The sequence below is a fragment of the Paroedura picta genome, chromosome 7 (assembly GCF_049243985.1).
Source record: "Paroedura picta isolate Pp20150507F chromosome 7, Ppicta_v3.0, whole genome shotgun sequence".
NCBI classification, from domain to species: domain Eukaryota; kingdom Metazoa; phylum Chordata; class Lepidosauria; order Squamata; family Gekkonidae; genus Paroedura; species Paroedura picta.
In genome coordinates this window covers 65,474,668-65,493,990 of record NC_135375.1, presented here as the reverse complement: position 1 = coordinate 65,493,990, position 19,323 = coordinate 65,474,668, and the positions used below count along the sequence as shown (strand labels likewise).

Sequence of the window (19,323 nt, the reverse complement as noted above, 5' to 3'; positions counted from 1 at the left end):
ATTTGCTAAACCTTGTGTCTTTTAAAATTAAATGTATAAAGCCAAAATAGGTCCCGGATTCTGCAAAACCAAAATAATCCGTTTTCTGAAAACAGCTTAATCAGTGACTTATACCTTGATATCTATCACTTCTGTTTGTACTCAGTATTATTTTCATACTTATAAAAATTAAATTATAAATTAAATTCAAAACCATCTCTTTAAATTATATTCAAAACTATCTCATGTACTACATGTAATATAATATAATTACCTCTTAATATACCATGGCCATCTGCTCAACAAGTCCTCTATGCAAAAATAGATTTGTTACCACATTCTGGTATATCTGCTAATAAGTGCCAGTGATTTAAAATAATTTTTAAAATCTGTTCAGCCCTATTTGAATATTCAAACGAGCACACAGTCCTGTCCATATTCATTTTAAGTTTGTATTTCAGTAATTCCTTCCTCTGTGTGGCTCTAACCTGATTCTTCGTCCCCGCAATGACTTCTGAAGGATATCCCTTCTTTAAAAGCCATTGAAAGTTGCTTGCTAGCCTGGTCAAAATCCTTCAAATTTGCATTAAAACTTCTATTTTTGTATGGAGGTGTGGCCATAATATAAAGGAACTGGTTACAATGAGGGACAATAGGGAGATGTGTCTTTAAGAGTGTTACTGAAAGGGAACTTATAATGTGGAATGTGTTGTGTCGGTAGACTCATGCTACCTATAAAGGGATATACCAACTCCAAGATTTAAGATCCAGGTTATTAGTTTTATAAATTATTTGACCAGAAACATCATATACTGTATAAAATACCCATGTCAACTGTTATATATAGGTGTTTCTTCCAGACAGTTGAAAGTGTGATGGAGCACTTCTCCTGCTTAAGGCATTTGGTTAAGGATGCCCCATTTACAAATCTCTTCAATCTTCACAGGAATAATCCAGAAAATTTTTGTTGTGGGGGGATCGAGCAACTGACAGGACAAACTCACCATAAGACAAATCTGGATATGTTGCTACTACAAGTTTCTATATATGTGTTCTCAATACAATGGGGGAGCATGGCTTGAACACCAACTGAGATTTATCATTTTTTTATGAAGCGGCTCTTTAATTAATTAATTGGAGGCTTCTGCACCTGTCATTTACTGGGTTTGCGGTCACAGCACACTTAATTCAGAATTTGGTTAGTTACTAATGAGGATCTATTAAAACATTTTTGAAGAGATCCTCCATTTACATGTTGAGCAGATGGCCATGGTATATTAAGAGAATTATATTATATTACAATTAGTAAAAACATGAGATAGTTTGCAGAAAATGGGATATTGTTCATATGGGACCCGTTTTGGCTTTATAAGTTTAATTTTAAAAGACACAAGAGATTTAGCAAATAAAGTTTATTAAGGATTTACAATGCCTAGAATTGATCTTTTTCTTCAGTTTAGACCAGTGAATGGCAACAAATTGGCATACAATTTATGTCCATTTACTAGCCAAAAAGCCCATTGCACGGAAAAATGCAATGGGCGCTAGAAGCCCCCAGGAGTGAGAGTGGGTATGGGGGGGGGGACTACCTGTGCGGCTGCACAGCCTCGGAGGCCGTGGCTTTGGAGGTCAGGTGGGCAGCTGGAGTCCTGTTCTTTGGTGTAGCCAGTTTGGTGTAGTGGTTAGGAGTGCGGACTTGTAATCTGGCATGCCAGGTTCGATTCTGCACTCCCCCACATGCAACCAGCTGGGTGACCTTGGGCTTGCCACGGCACTGATAAAGATGTTCTGACCGAGCAGTGATATCAGTGCTCTCTCAGCCTCACCCACCCCACAGAGTGTCTGTTGTGGGGAGAGGAATGGGAAGGCGACTGTAAGCCGCTTTGAGCCTCCTTCGGGTAGGGAAAAGCGGCATATAAGAACCAACTCTTCTTCTTCTTCTTCTTTCAGCGAGCCTGTACTTTCGGCGAGCGGCTGAAGTCCTGTTCTTTTTGTGAGCGGCTGGAGTCCTGTGTTTGCGGCGGCGGTGGCCTGATGCGGCGAGAGGCGCGAAGCGCCTCTTGCTGCGTCAGGCCGCCGGGCAGGGAGCCCCCGGCAGTCGCGCTCCGCTGCGCGCGGCTCGCAGTTGCTGGGGCTGGGAATCAGAGGGACCAATCGGCAGGCGCTTTGCGCCTGCCGATTGGTCCCTCCGGTTGTCTGTCATGAGGAAGGGTCCAATCCGGACCCTTCCTCATCCCAGACACATCCCGCCCCAGAACCCCTTGCTGTTTTATTTAGTCCGTGGTGCCCGCGGCGCCATGGGCGGTGTACAGATACTTTTGTGTGTAAGAGCTTCTTGTGGCGCAGAGTGGTAAGGCAGCAGAAATGTTGTCTGAAAGCTCTGCCAATGAGGCTGGGAGTTCGATCCCAGCAGCCGGCTCAAGGTTGACTCAGCCTTCCATCCTTCTGAGGTCGGTAAAATGAGTACCCAGCTTGCTGGGGGGGGTAAACGGTAATGACTGGGGAAGGCACTGGCAAACCACCCCGTATTGAGTCTGCCATGAAAACACTAGAGCAGTGGTCCCCAACCTTTCTGATTCTGGGGACCAGCAGGGCACCCTCCCGCAGTAAGAAGCTTCCCGGGCCGCAAGCTTGCGGCCTGGGAAGTTCTTTACTGCGGGGGGGGGGGCCGGGAGAGGGAGCCGCGGCCCGGCGCCATGGCCTTCGCGGCCCGGCACTAAGCCGCGGCCCGCAGGTTGGGGACCACTGCACTAGAGGGCGTCACCCCAAGGGTCAGACATGACCCAGTGCTTGCACAGGGATACCTTTACCTTTATACTTTTGTGTGAGGTTCGGCCTGTTCGCCCTATGTAGAGAACCGAAGGCCATTGTTAGTATTTAATGGCATATAAATTGTTAAAAGATGAGCATGTGAATAAACCTGAGATAGCGTGGTTGACGTTAAGTTCAGTGATTATGTTGTTTGGGTATATGTAGCAGCAAAGTTGGTATCAGAGTTTATTGCAAGCTCTGGTGCCAGTGTCCATGTTCAAATTAGATCAAATGATGATAAGTTGTATTATTGTAGGTAAGCTGTTTATAGAATTATAGAATAATAGAGTTGGAAGGGACCTCATGGGTCATCTAGTCCAATCCCCTGCACTATGCAGGACACTCACACCCCAATCGCTCATCTACTGTAACCTGCCACCCCCTTAAGCCTTCACAGAATCAGCCTTTCTGTCAGATGGCTATCCAGCCTCTATTTAAAAATTTCCAAAGATGGAGAACTTACTACCTCCTGAGGAAGCCTGTTCCACTGAGAAACTGCTCTAACTGCCAGGAACTTCTTCCGGATGTTTAGACGGAATTTCTTTTGAATTAATATCATCCCATTGGTTCTGGTCCCTCCCCCTTGGGCAAGGGACAACAACTCTACTCCATCCTCCATATGGCACCCTTTTAAATACTTGAAGATGGTTATCAAATCCCCTCTCAGTCCTCTCCAGGCTAAACACACCAAGCTCCCCCAACTTTGTGTCATACGTCTTGGTCTCCAAACCTCTCACCATCTTTATTGTCCTCCTCTGGACATGCTGCAGTTTGTCTACATCCCTCTTCAACTGGGGTGCCCAAAACTGAACACAGTACTCCAAGTGAGGCCAAACCAGAACAGAGTAAAGCGGTGCCATCACCTCCCATGATCTGGATATGATACTCCGTTTGATACAGCCCAAAACCCCATTTGACTTTTTAGCTACTGAATCACACTGTTGACTCATGTTTTATTTGTGGTCTTACTAAGACTCCTAGATCCTTTTCACACATGCTTTTCCCTCACTGGCAGTCTTCAAGCAAAGGTTGGATACACACTTTTCTTGGATGCTTAGGGCTGATCCTGCGTTGAACAGGGGGTTGGACTAGATGGCCTGTATGGCCCCTTCCAACTCTATGATTCTATGCTACTGCGAAGACAAGTCTCCCCCATCCTGTATTGGTGTATTTGGTTTTTCCTACCTAAATGCAGAACTTTACATTTGTCCCTATTGAACTTCGTTTTATTCAGTTTAACCCACTTCTTAAGCCTATCAAGATCATCCTAAATTCTGATTCGGTTTGCTACCCCTCCCAGTTTAGTATTGTCTGCAAATTTAATAAGTATCCCCTCTAAACCCTCATCCAAATCATTTATAAATATGTTGAACGACACAGGCCCCAGGACAGACCCCTGGGGAACTCCACTTGTCACTCATCTCCAAGACAATGCTGAACCATTAACAAATACCCTTTGGGTACGATCTGTAAACCAGTTATCGATCCACCTTACAGAATAGGGATCCATACAGCATTTTACCAACTTGTCAACAAGAATATCATGTGGAACTTTATCAAACACTTGACTGAAATCCAGATAAACTATTTCCACAGCATTCCCCTGATCAAGCAAGGTAGTCACTTTCTTGAAAAAAGAGATAAGGTTGGTCTGACATGATCTGTTCTTGTGAAACCAGTGCTGAGTCTTAGAAATCACAGCTCTCAGTTCCAGCTAGTCAAGGACTGACTGTGTCATGCCCCCCCTGCTAATTCCCATCTCCGAGGAGTTGCCACAGCAACTCGAGCCTGTTCCACATCCATCATCTGGGCAGCCAGCATCAGATGCAGATTCCTTCACAGACACTATGGAGCAAGCAGGGAGTGAGAGGAAGGAGCTGGCTGTGTGCCCAGCCCCCAGCATAGCCAGCGTCAGACGACAGTCCAGAGGAGGCGTTGGTGGGGCGTATAAGGAAGAAGGAAAGATCACTTGCCATGGAACGGTGTAGGAGTGCAAGGCTGCTGGCTCGATGCCAGCGCAGACCCGACACATCCGACCCAGCTGATGCAACTTCGTAGGAGAGTGAGTGATGGGCCAGCTGGATCACTCAGCTCATTTGCTGAGCTGCTTTTAGGCAGGGCTGCAGCAGCGTGTTGGTGTGGGTACAATTTATGCAGTAACCCTCCTGTCCGGTTTGGATCCCTTGATCTGCAAATTCCTTCAAAGACACAGCAGGCCTGCTCAGAGGGCCCCGGGGAAGACATCCCCGGTCCCCTCCCTGGCAGCGAGGCCAGAGGCCGGGCTGACCACCTACTCACGGTGGTCGGCCCTGCTGCTGGCCCTGATTGCTGGCTTGTGGTGGTGAGGGGCCAATTGGAAGGCACTTCGCTATTCACAGACTTTACCAACTGTATTAATCTCATTTTAGATGTACTTATAAATCTTGACTAATTAGCCCTCCCTGGCAACTAATCCCCACTCACTTATATTTAAAACTATGAGGAAATCTGTTTCAATGTATCTGAAGAAGTGTGCATCTACACATGTTGCTTATACCTATAATTTGTTGGTCTTGGAGGTGCCACTAGACTCAAACTTGTTCTATGATTTCGTTAGTGAATGTTACTTTTCATTCAGCTAAATCTGTTTTTTTTCATAAACTGAATTCTAGTAAGTAAGCCTGCAAAGGAATTTTAACACTTTTTAATTTTTTAAAACAACTGAATACTAATATAACCATAGGTATTATTGACACAAAATATTATTTCAGTCAGATTCTCAATAACTTAATCGTTGCTATAAAATATTAACTCATATAACTAGCACTAATCAGCAAAACGTGGATGTAAATCATACCACAGAAAATCATGGATGTGCTTCTTATGATGTGCTGGTCATTGGCTTGGCCCTTGGGAGGAGGGCCCCCCACTGAGGGCCATTCAGAGGGGCTGGAATGTCATCGAGAAGCACTGGGGGCTTCTGATTGGCCCTCAATGGACAGCCCTCCCCTACCAAGGGCCAGTCAGCAGCTCTTCCCCACCCTTGTCCACCTTCCACTTTGACAATACAGCTCTCTGATCAGCCAGCGCACCTCCTTGCCGCTGGTGGGGTCTGCACAGACCGGCTGCCTCCTCCCTAGAGCCTGCACCAGTGTCCACAGCTTTTCCCCTGCCCACGGCAACTGGAGGGCCTGTGGGCCTGCCCCACTTCCTTGCTGCTGATAGGGGCTGCATGGCCTGTTCACCTCCTGCATGGATGCCTGACTGGCCTTCCCAGCCCCCATCAAGGAAGCATCCAAGGAATGTGGGCCCTCTGTGCAGGACACAGTGGCTTATCCTATCCCCCAGCGGAGGCGAGCATGGCCATCTGTGCCTCCCTGCTGGTAGCAATAGCTTTATGCAATGGTTCTTCCTATCCTCGTGGGGAGGTGAGCATGCCCATCCAAGCTAATTGTCTGGTGATAGCGGCACAAGCCACCACCTCCACCAGAGGCACCCTGCTGCTGTTTGCCACCTCCTCACTCCCAGCACGGGCACCATTGCTCTCGCCTCTCTCTTCAGTCTCATGCCGTGAGAGCTGGATGTGTGTGGGGTTCTGACTCCGGCTTCCAGCTCATTTTTAAAGTGGGTTTCACCCCATGTTGTAGATTTTCACCAAACCCCGCACACAATGTATAGGTGGTGAACAACCTATTATGAAACAATTAAAAATTTCATAGGCATCTAGAAAGTTTGATTTCCCACCAAAACAAGCAAATAATATTAATGAAGTGTATGGAGAATCCTTGACAGGAGAACCAAAGATCAGGAAATCCTTCAGTTATATGGATTTCCTTTTAATATTCTTTACCATTTTAATTAAAGCTACAGTAAATACCTGGTATTTCTTCAGCTCTCTTTTCAGCTGAAGAATGGTGATATGACATAGCCCTTCTTGATCACCTCCACTTCCACTGTTTACTTTAGGAATAGTTGAAGCCTCTCGCTTTAGTTCCTGAGCCATGCATAGCCAATCCTGTAGTCTTTCCTGCTGACTATTTGTTAAACTGGGAATATTTTTTAAGTCAATAAGGAATGCATAGGCTTCCTCTACGCAATTTCGGTAGCTAAAACTTTCTACCTGAAGCTGGGCAAGCTGTTCTTCAAGGGAACGGATTTTATTTCTATCCTGTAGCAAATCCTGTGACCCCTGACTGCCGGGGGTTTGTCCACTGACTTGTTGGTTTTGCAATGCTTCCCGAAGCAACTTGATTTCAAGCTCCATTTCATCAATACGATCCAGGTCTGGGTTGTAGTTGACAACAGGTTTATTTCTAATATTCTTGGCTCTGTTCGCATATTTGATGGAGTTTAATGACTCATCAAAATCAGAAGATGATGGGCTAATACAGGTTATCATTACTGTCTTGGCATTACCTCCCAAGGAATCCTTAAGAATACGTGTGATTTTAGCATCCCTGTATGGAATATGTGCACTTTTTCTCTTTGGGTCTCCAAGTGCGCTTATCACATTTCCCAGAGCCAATAAACCACTGTTGATCTGAATTGATTCTTTGAATCTTTCACCAGTGTTCCCAGTTTTTGTTACTCTTTCTGATCCTGCAAGGTCCACAAAATGAAATTTGGAAGCAATAAGCTGGCCTGAGTATTGTGCAGAATCTACATCCTTTTGGTTCAGCATAAGTTGTTGCTGTTGACAAATGCTGATTGTAAAAACAGCATGAGATCGGCTGGAGTGTTCATTCATTTGGGTTGTGCCTGTATGACGGGCAGCATTTCCAGTTTCCAACAGGCTCATCACTTCAGCCACATTTTCCACTTGGCAGTCTTTGGCACCAACAAGTACTTCAAACATCAAGCCAAAAAGAATGGTAAACAATCAAGGTATTAGCAAAATTTAGCAGACATTATACACACACACACATATGATTTCTCTATCAAGAAAATGTTCAAAACAAGGCATTAGGATGCATGCAGCTGTCATTTAATTATAGTCACACTGCAAATGCCTGAATAAGCAATATTTGCATGTAGTGCTATATAAATTTACATGGCTAGCCGTCTATGAGCAGCAGTGTATACATTGAATACATTAGACAAACAAGCAAACTGCATGTTATATACTGCAAAGCTTTGAATATACCTAAAAAGTGATAGTGGATTCAATAACAACAACAACAATATTTAAAAAGGCCTGACAGTTCATACAATTTACAAGCTTTCACTCTTCCAACAACAAATATAAAAACCAAGGGCTGGAATTTTAAATAGAGATAAATAATCACAAGTCAAAATAATTATGTACATTTCCAAATTATAACTGGAGTGCTACAAGTGTTAATTTAAAATAGTAAGTTGCTATCCTACTCACTTTGAAATTCACTGAAATGTCTTTTTAACCCAGAACAATATTATTCTCAGTAGTAGGTTAAGAATTTAATGCTCAATAGTATTATGAAACTCTGACTAACAAAAAACCCTATTTTTAACACTAACTTTTCAAAATAATTAGCTCTTAAACACGTATATGGGTCTTACAGAACAACTATATTGGCATACATCTAATGGTCCATGAAGCAGAGAGGAGCTTTCAGCACTGCACTTTCCGACTTCCTGCTCCTGCTGTAGCCTATCATACTTCATGGAAAACTGGGGCTCAGCCAATCCCAAGAACAGCACTGGACACAATGAGGAGGCCAAGATATTTGTGTGTGGGGGGGAGGGATTAGCAGAAATCACCCCTTTCCTTTTCCAGCAGCCTAAGCATTCTTCCCATGACAGAAAAACACTGCTGGGTACAAGCCACTGTGAACTGCTTAAAAGAAAGCTTGAAATGAATTTTTTCCAAATTTATTTTTGATATGGAGCTAAGAACATAACACAATTTAACTTAATCTATCCACCTGTATTGCCCTTTTCATCTTCTCTAATGTGCATATCTTTCATAGATGTCTCCAGTTCCAGTAGATCTCGGAGTTCTTCTTTGTAAACTTCTATATAAGAAACTTTTACAGTGAAGTCGATATTATGATTTTCTGAAATAATCTGAAATATTTCCTGGATTGCACGTGGAATGATACCTCTCTCTTCTTCTGCAACAGATGCTAAAATGAATCAAGAAATGATGTAAGTATGCAACTGAGGTATCTTCAGACTTCCATGCAAAGCAAAAACACACTGAATGCTCAAAAAATCTGAAGACACAAGTCACTTACACACTGGCTGTTTGACCAAGCAGAATTTCTATTGGATAGTGGGGTAATGCTTCCCCACATTATGGTACTTTTGTGTACCTTCCGGGTTTTTCCCTTCTTTCCTATCCTTGCAAAGTATGCTTAGTAGCAAAGTTTTGGGAAAGATCACAGCAAAACTGAGGGAGCACTCATTGTGGAATGGAATGTCCAGATCTTCCTGATCCTGCCCACCTTAGCATCATTTTCCTGCCTGAGTCCCTGGAGCAATCACACTCTGCACACCACCAGGGTTTTCTTTTTAAAGAAATGGTAACTGATATATCAATGTAATGAGAAACTGACATCACTTACCAATTAAAAAAACAAACATAAAACCAAAAATAGCTCCCTGATGTCAAGAAGATGGGGAAAGGGCTACCCTGGACTAAGACCGAGAAAATACAAGGAAACCTGATGTGAGAAAGTTCTGTTGATGAAGAATCAGCAGCCACAGCAACAATGGGGGGGGGGGGGAAAGGAAATCACTGTTGTGTACAAATGTCCATAATCAACTTGAGTGATTCAATTCTGCCAAAACTCCACAAAATCAGTTATGCTGTTGGAGATATCAATACTTTGTTGCAACTTGCAAAAACACTGGAATATCAAGGACAATACAGTGACTAGATGCTCAAACATCTATTCGTAATAACGACCTCTAAAGGAACAGTTTAGAAACACATACTAACACTTGCATCCACCATTTTCTTTAACAAATGGGCAACAGGTTGGGGACATACACTGGCAGTCCCTTTCTTATGCTTTGTGGAAGGCAACTGGCAGTCAGCATCCCAGTAGGCTTAGAACACTAGATATTTTATTTAATGTTCGGACTCCTACTTTCAGCATTCCAGCAGCAAAATGCTAATTTAGCTACCAGGTTCTCCAAAAGATTAGTAACCCAAAGACACTAGAATAAATTAAGTCAAGCTTTCTCAACCAAGGTTTTCTGATATCTTGAAGGATTTCCTGAATGGGTAGAAGTTAATTTTTTATATAAGTTAAAACATTTTAAACATTTATCAGGTCATATGATCATATTTGGTCATGTCGACCCGTCTGCCTCACCAAACTGGCCAATGATGGACCTGGATGGGGTGAGAAGGGGAGGGGCCCCAGGTGGGTGTACACATAGGTATGCTTCCCAACAATATTCTACATAATTTTGCCACTTCTGGGGTTTCTCAAAGCCTGAAGGGTGTTTCAGGTGTTTCTCAATGTTAAAAAGATTGAGAAAGGCTGAATTAAGAAGTTTTAGATGTGCAATCCAAGCTCTCAGAAACAGAAGTTGACACTGAACTTCTGTCTTAGCTGGTTACATTTAAGCTAATTTATATTTCTGTCGATAAACAACATTGCATCTTAAACAATGCTAAAATTTTCTAGACAGCAGGGAGTCCATGTGAAGCTAGCCGCAGTTTAAAAAAATCACCAATGTAGTGTGTTTCTGTCCAACTTCAGTGGGGGAAGGAGGAAGATTGAGGTCAGATACCCACAGATAGCGATCCCCAACCTGTGGGCCACAGACCACATGTGGTCCTTCGACTAATTGGAGGTGGGCCCCGAAGGACACCTTCTCCCCCCCCAGCCCTTTACAACACACTTCATTCTTGTGGCATGTCTGTATCTTATTTTGAAGGGATGTTTAAACATTACCATAGCGATCAGAGAGCGCTAGGGCAGTGGTTGAGAGTAGAGGAGTAAACTACCCCCCCCCACCGGGCCTCAGTAAAAGGCGTTTAGTGGTCCCCGACGTTGAGTGGTCCCCGGTGATAAAAAGGTTGGGGACCACTGTCCATAGAGACCCTTTATGCAAAGCAGCAGCTTCCCCGCGCTGGCGCCATGCCATTGTAGCGGGGCACGATGCCCTGCCATTTCCTGCGTACGCACGGGAGCAGAGCATGCTGGGTTGCCCTGACATAGCATGTGCATGCGCGCTTTACGCCGGGGCCAGGAGGGCCGGATCGCTGCTGGCCGAGGTAAGTGAAGCAATGTGGAATGCAATACTAACTATAATATAGCAAGTAATTGTTATTCAAGAAAAAACTCCTCAGTTTTCAATTTTTCCATCAACATGACTGAAATTAGGTAGAATAAGCAGCTTACGACCGACAGTCACTGGACATACAAAGGAGCACCTTTAGTATACAGGGTTCACCTGCTGACATCATTAATATTTGAACAGTAAGAGACTGGTATCAGTGGCATATCACAACTACCATAAAAGCCATACAATACCCTGGTACTGAAACAATACAATAGAATATCATTATGAAAGGGACTGAACTTTGAAGGAAAGTTAGACATTTTATGAGTATAAACATGAAGGATAATTAGACCCAGCACAAAACTTCCACTCAAGAAAAGTAGGGAACTTTTGCCAATTTCCTCCTTCCAGATCTCCAGCTCCCCAGCTCCACCTTCATGATGTTTCTAGAGACACCTATCCACCAGGAACAGCATTTCAAGGGGAATTTAGGGCTCCCATGAAAGCCCTGTTTGGTTGATGGAAATCCATTCCATCCACTGGGGTTTTCCAGAGGATTGAAGCCATAGGAAAAAAAATAGGTCTTTCTAAATAAAAAACCCTGATTTTAGCTTTAGCTATAGTTTTGTAAGTATGATGTAAAACAGCCTAAGAAATCAAAGTTGTAATATGTGGGTCATCTATACACATGCAGCCAGAAAGTATAAGTTTTTGTGGGTCAGTTTAAAATAATTTCATCTGGCATGATATATATACACACAAATTATGGCAATTTACAGCTGGCTGGAAGGTTCTACATTTTCATCTGGCAGATAGAAAAATAGACAGGATACTGCTTCATTAGATACTGCTTCTTTAACAATGACCAGACATAGTACTCCTTATGTAATTTCACCAACCTTAACTTCAGTACAATACATATTTTCTAAAACATACCAATGTGACCTCCTCCGATAGTGTAAGTCTTTCCAGAGCCTGTTTGTCCATAGGCAAAAACTGTAGCATTATATCCTTCTATCAAAGATGCCACCAGTGGCTTAATGCATGTTGTATATACTTCCTCTTGGGTTGAATGTTTGCCAAAAACAAAATCAAAAGTAAAAACACGATCCTTTCCAATTATTATCTGCTGAGTATCAGGAATTAATCTCACACAAATTTGATGGTTGTGGAGTACTTCCTTAGAAAGCAGAGGTCTTATTCTTACTGCTACTTTAACTGGAATTTCTTCCATTGCTGCTGGATTGACATACAATGCTTGTTTAGAACTTAAAACTTCACTTTGTCAGATTTCCTAATGTATTTCTCTTCACAACATTTGATCTTCAGTATTTTTTTTAAATGTGTGCTCTGCAGGAAACAAAGAACAGCATCTTAGAGAACACTAGAATGAAGTTAGAAAAGTGAATGCAAAATTGACATAAAATCACACAGACATCACTCAACATTAAAAGAAGCTTAAATTTAATGCGGAGGCTTCCTGCTATAATAATACAAAATAGCTATCAGCATAATCCACTTCTACCCATTGCCAGAGTGTCCTTCACTTAGAGCCAATGTGATGTAGTACAGTGGTCCGCAATCATCGGGCCGCAGCCCGCCTCAGCAGCGGGCCACGGCTCCCTCTCCCCCCCACCCCCCCCGCAGCAAGCTCGCCAGTGAGTTCTTATCCAATGACTGTCTTAGGCCAAAGAAAAAACAGAGTTGCACAGAGACCTTGAGTACTGAAGAGAGGGCACTAAAACACACTTATGGGGTTTGTGGTTAGTCAGTGCTTCTCACCTTGAAATGTCTGCCATCAGAAGAATGGGTAAGCTGCAAGTCTCCTTGAGTTGCAGGGCTCATGCCAGGCCTGAAATTAAATGTGACTTTTTGGTTGATGGCAATTTTGAATGTGGCTCTATGTTTTAGAAAAACAGGCTATTTTTAGCACAGTATTTACTGGGGCTTAAGAGCCTCTTGTGGCGCAGAGTGGTAAGCGGCAGAAATGCTGACTGAAGCTGTCTGTCCATGAGTTTGGGAGTTCGATCCCAGCAGCCAGCTCTAGGTTGACTCAGCCTTCCATCTTTCCGAGGTCGGTAAAATGAGTACCCAGCTTGCTGGGGGATAAAACGGTAATGACTGGGGAAGGCACTGGCAAGGCCACCCTATATTGAGTCTGCCATGAAAATGCTGGAGGGCGTCACCCCAATGGTCAGACATGACTTGGTGCTTGCACAGGGATTCCTTTACCTTTTTTTTTTTACTGGGGCTTAAGTATCTGCACCAATACATCTAATCCAATACAGTTGAAAGAATGGCACATAGCGCAGGATGTTTATGAGTGATATTATTATTATTATTATTATTATTATTATTATTATTATTATTTCAATTTATTTCCCGCCACTCATGGCGGGTCACAATGTCTTAAAAATCCCCTATTAAAATTGCCATTAAAAGACTTCAAAACACTCCCAACATGGCGGAAAACCCCATTCCCACCCCCACTACTAGAGGGGTGAAGAAGGAGATCCAACGATGTTCACTTCAAACCCCGGAGGGGGGGGGGGGCAACAGATCTACCTCGCCGGCCACAGCCTCTATAAACCTGGCGGAAGAGCTCCATTTTACAGGCCCTGAGGAACGCTGAAAGAACCCGCAGGTCCCACAGCTCACCGAGGAGCTCAATCCACCAGGTAGGGGTCTGGACTGAGAAGGCCCTGGCCCTGGTTGAGGCTAGGCATGCTTCCCTAGGGCCAGGAACAACCAGTAAAATTTCACCCGCACAACGTAAAGTGGTTTCCTATTGGATTTTTACTATACCGATCTCTCTCATTTTCTTATTAAACTTGCTTTTATACCTCTATATGTACAGCATCCTTTCTCAACCTTTTTACTATTGAGAAACCCCTGAAATGTTCTTCAGGCTGGAAGTGGTGTGATTGTTCAGAAAATGGTTTGGGACGCATCACTGTGTATACATTCACCTGGGGTCCCTCCCTTTCCTACTCCCTCCAGGCCTATAATTCAGGAAACCTGTCCCAGGTCCTCAAGAACCCTCAGGGCTTCATAAAACCCTGATTAAGAAAGCCTGATATATAGTCATATTACCCAATAAATTCAACAATTTAAAAAAATATATAAAACATTAATGAACCATCCCATTGGCAAAATCCTTCCAGGGCTGTCAAGAAACCCTGGCTGAGATATAGAGACTGTGTATGTTCTCAAGCTGACAACCAGAATACTGTTGTATTGCTTTATATGTATAGAATAAATTATTATTATTATTTATTAGATTTATTACCCACCACTATCAATCAAGCCATCTCACAGCAGTTTAGATAAAACAATGCCCACAGAAATAAAACCCTGATCCCGCATTAAAACCAACAATATCCCCTCCGTGTGCCTCAAGGGACAACTTATTAGTGCTGACTCCACTGCAGAAGGTCTAGCTTAGAGGGGCCCAACTGATCTCCCACACCCTGGCCTCAACCAAAGACCTGTCGAAAGAGCTCCATCTTACAGGCCCTGCAGAATGCCTAAGTTCTTGCAGGGGCCTCAGCTTTTCTAGGAGTTCCTTCCTCCAGGTCGGGGCCAGGACAGAAAAAGCCCTGGTCCTGGTCGAGGCCAGGTGAACCTCCGGGGGCTTTTAACAACTAGTACATTGGTACCCGGAGAACGTAACACTCGGGAGGGGGGGGGATAAAACAGCAGGCAGTTCTTCAGATGTGAGTCCCAGGCCACATAAAGCCTTAAAGATCAAAACCAAAAGCTTGAACCTGATCCAGGCTGCAACTTGTAGCCAGTGCAACTACCTGAGCACCAGCTGGATATGAACCCTCCAAGTCACAGGGGTAGTCAAACTGTGGCCCTCAAGATGTCCATGGACTACAATTCTCATGGGAATTGTAGTCCAAGGACATCTGGAGGGCCGCAGTTTGACTACCCCTGCTCCAAGATGTTCCTGTGAGGACTCTAGCAGCTGCATTTTATACCAGCTGCAATTTCCGGGTCAGGGACAAGGGTAAGCCAGCATACAGTGAGTTACAAAAGTCAATTCTGGAGGTGAACGTAGCGTGCTCTGGGGACAGGTAGAGCACTAGTAGCCTAGCCTGATGTAACTGGTAAAAAGCCCAGCTACTTCTTGAATACTGATAGTGATATAAGTGGTGATAAGTAACACAACCCCCTTTCACTCCCTGTAAACTCATTTCTAGTTTTTTCCTTCCCCTCTAAATTCTTCAGTGGTTGCATGGACTAGAATCAAATTGAATCTAATGTATTTAAATGGCAAGAACAAAAAGCACCTTTCCCCCAAATCCATAAATGATCCATTATTTCATGACCAAGTCATTTTATTATGTTCTTTCTGATCTTCTCCTGTACTGTACTATTCCCACCATCATCCTAAATTTTATTACACAGAATTTGATTAGGGCTTGCCACATTTCTCCATCAGTACTCCTATTCCTTTAGCACATGGTTGAAAACCAAGACTTCAATGGGGAACATTTTCTGCTCACTGCTTCTTGATTCTGTCAGGAGTTGCCCCTGTTGGACTTCTACCTGCTCTGCATACATTACAGATAGAAGCCTCCTTCCTAACAAAATAGATAACATCACCAAAAGAGTCAGTGCTAGCAGTCTCATTCTCTTGCTTTTTTTTTTTTGCAAACTTAAAATGAACCTTAACAGAGACAAAGTACAGACAGCACTATTATTAACATTCAACAAAACCCTATCTAAGCATGCCTCGAAGACATACAGTTCAGCTCGGACGGTATAATTACTCTATGACTCTTAAAAGCTAATAAAACTATAAGCGATCTTACGTTCCTTAACAGGTAAGTTCTCCCAAACACAGTCAGGGGTGGGGGAAAAGTAGAGTTGGCATAAACGATTAGGTGCCACTGACACCGCTCCTGCGGCCCCGGGAACGGCCAGCTACCTGGCTGTGGCACAGGCTTTCGCGAGCAGCTCGCTTCACAAACCTTACGCCGCAATAGATCCGTTTGTCTCCCGGGTCCCACGGGCCTCCTGGTTACTGTGACTGCAGCAGAACAACAGGGTGACACCCTCTGCAACTCGCCGTGTTCGGTGGAGATTCTTACGGGCTTTTACATACCCTGAAATCCTTCCCTCGCCCGGACCCACTCCGCGGACAGCAGGTCTCTTTCTCCGCCAGGAGCCTGCCTGGTTAATGTTGGGACGGGAGGAAGCGGGGGTGGGGTGGGGTGGGGTGGGGGCCGCGAAGCAGGACTCACCCGCTTAGGCAGACGCTCAGTGTACTTTCCGCGGCCGGCCCAGACCACCACCCAGACAACGCCGACGGCGGCCCCAGGCCACTCCCGTCCCCCTCTTGTTTACACTCGTTCACCAGGCAACTACGGAATCTTCTCCCGCCTTCTTCCCGCCTCTTTCCAAAGAGCGGCAGCAACACCCTGCGCTTCGGCCGGCGAATATAGCGCTCCCTGCAGGCGCCCAGAAAACTAGTCTCGCTTTTCCCGCCAACTTTGTCTCCCCTGTGTCGCGAAGCGATGTGGCAGTGGGGGTGCAGCAGAATAGGCATTCCCCGCACGCGTCCAGTTACCGTGGGTTTTTTTTTTTACCTCACCCTAATGGTATATGCATAAAAGAGCCTCTTGTGGCGCAGAGTGGTAAGGCAGCAGAAATGCTGTCTGAAGCTGTCTGCCCATGAGGTTGGGAGTTCAATCCCAGCAGCCGGCTCAAGGTTGACTCAGCCTTCCATCCTTCTGAGGTCGGTAAAATGAGTACCCAGCTTGCTGGGGGGTAAACGGTAATGACTGGGGAAGGCACTGCCACGCCACCCCGTATTGAGTCTGCCATGAAAATGCTAGAGGGCATCACCCCAAGAGTCAGACATGACCCAGTGCTTGCACAGGGGATACCTTTACCTTTTAGTGGTATACACAGTCAGTTCCCTCTTTCATAAACAAAACCCATGAAATGCATTTTAGTAATACTGTGTAATCAATTTCAATAAGGCCAACTAAAGTAATTGAGCACACTGTGCAAACTTCTATCTTCACCAGATTGGAATGCACCAATATTTAAAAAGCAGTGGGAAAAGGAGGGGGGTCAAGCTCTAATCCCATGTCTGCATTCTGTAAAGGGGTTGGATAAACTTAAATAGATAAAATAGTATTTGGTTGTAGGATTGGCTAAGACTTTGAAATGAAGAAACCTCCCAACTTTAAACATGATGGCCAGTAACTGATCAAATGTCTAGGACCATATGAAACACACAGGCCTCTTAAAAAGCTGACAACATAGGAAAAGTGTCATGGCCCTTGCATTAACTTAGGTACTGACTGCGTAGGGAAAGAGACAGTAGAAGTCAAATTGTGTAGTATTATATGGAACAGCTAGGTCTCTTCCCAGGCCATTGTCCTCCACTTAAAGATTGCTTCTTTATGTCCTGTGCTATTTTCACAACTACCCTATAAGGTATTTTAGTCTGACAATAGCTGATTTAAGAGCAAACTAAAAATCTCGTTGCCTAGCAGAATTTGAACCTATTATTTGACACTACTATTATGTTACATTATCTCTTCTGAAAACTGCCTGCTTCTAAGCGTCCGGGTAAAATGTACTTCTGACAAGCTCTTTCAATCCTTTCCCCCTCCTTTCTCTTGAACTATGAGTTTTTATTCTGTTGCATTGCAGACCATGTTGTTGATTTGTTGTTAACTGGTGTTACTATTGAAACCATGTTGTTGATTTGGTGTTATATTCTGGCTTGCATTATTTTGGAAGCAGGATATTTATTTTTATTTATTGTATTTATATACAGCCCTCCCCTGAGGATAAACACCAACACGTGATCATTAGGGCTTGCTTAGAAATAAAACCCATTACATTGAATGGACTCAGCAAACCACCTTTGTCGCTTTGATTTTAACTTTTCCTGCCACCCCCAGTGGAGCATCTCTATCTCCTGGCTTCCCCCTTCCTTTGCACAGCCTTGAACTGGCTTTGGAAAGGGAAGAGGTCAAGTGCATGACGAATATGTCAACAACAAAGAAGCCTAACTGAGTCTGTCCCACCATTTTGACAAAGGAGGATTGTGTGGCAGCCTTCTCCCACACTCCCATTATTGGCAGTATTAATCCAGCTTTCCCACACTCCCATTATTGGCAGCATTAATTCAGTGACTGTTTATGCACTGGAGGTTTCATGCCGGACTAAAGGCTGTAGTTTTAGTTGTGGCAGGTTGCCCCACCTCTTCCTGCACCCACACTGAGAATTTGGCCCAGTGCACCTCTCATCCGCCCCCGATTTGTGCTCCTGCACAGGAGCTGGGCCAGTGAAGTTCCCAGTGCATAAACGGTCAAGGACTTGACTTTCCTGAATGACTCTCTGTCAATTGTTGTAATGAGATGTTAGCACCCTTTTTGTCTTTGCACTGAAACAAGATTGCTTATTTTTAATTTTCAGAATTGTCACTGCAGAATTATAAAATTATAATCCTTTTATATTTTTGGAGGGTGAGCATTTATTTTTTAATTAAGATTAAGGTAACTTAAAAAAAATTACAATCCTGAAAACATGATGTGATTTATCAGACTCAGAAAATTAAACTGCTTTAAAATGAGGGGAAATTCTAAGGGCACAGTAGCCCTGGAAAGCATCAGTTACACATCTGCCAGTCCACATAGCTTGTATGCAATTACATTTAAAGTGAAAAATATTCTCACTAACCAGATTTTGTTGAAGGCAGGAAAACATACAGAAAATACAAGATATTTTTGCATGTTTCTGAGATAATTTTGCATGCCTCTGAGATCATTGCAAGAAACACATTTTAAAACATAGCTCACCATTTGCTATGTGGAAGCGATTAAACTCTATCCAAAAATGTTAAGTAATATCCATATGGCAACCTCATATGGGAAGGCCAAACCTATTCCTCACTCGCTTAGCCTATCCTAAAAACTGGAAACTACAGTACAATGAAAGGAAGCTGTGCTATACAGAGGGGATAGTGTGTGGACTAGGATTCCAGGAGACCCAAGTTTGAATCCCCATTTCTACCATGAAACCTTGGGCCTATCACTCTCATCCTGGCCTACTTCACAAGGAAAAATGGAAAAGGGGAAAATGAAGGTCTAATTTTTTTTGTGCCTGCAGGCACGTTTGGAATTCTGATATAACAATGTGGGCACAGATACAAAATGGATGGTAACGGAGGTAGAGCCAGACACATCATGGCTGCTGCAGCTTACTTTCCTTGAGCTGTGGTGGCAACTGCTGCCTAAGTAATACTTTTAAAAATCTGCACAACCTATCAAACCTCCAATGCCCAATCAACAGCACCCCCCCAAC

The 19,323-nt window shown here is 43.8% G+C and overlaps 1 protein-coding gene across 6 annotated transcripts in view; it reads right to left on the bottom strand.

Annotated features, from left to right (window-relative positions):
* Nucleotides 1-16,374, bottom strand: part of KIF27 (kinesin family member 27) — a 40,651-nt gene extending 24,277 nt beyond the window's left edge. For 5 of the 6 annotated variants that reach the window (XM_077344669.1, XM_077344672.1, XM_077344673.1 and 2 more), the window contains exons 1-4: nt 16,242-16,374; nt 11,926-12,339; nt 8,673-8,873; nt 6,647-7,614 (exon numbers count right to left, since the gene is read on the bottom strand). In XM_077344669.1, the coding sequence (XP_077200784.1) occupies nt 6,647-7,614; nt 8,673-8,873; nt 11,926-12,223 (1,467 nt within the window). In that variant the 5' untranslated portion in view covers nt 12,224-12,339; nt 16,242-16,374. Of the gene's footprint in view, nt 1-6,646; nt 7,615-8,672; nt 8,874-11,925; nt 12,340-12,771; nt 12,842-16,241 lie in introns of all 6 variants that reach the window. The other variant, XM_077344670.1, reaches the window with a different exon arrangement.
* Between the last annotated feature and the right edge of the window lie 2,949 nt (nt 16,375-19,323).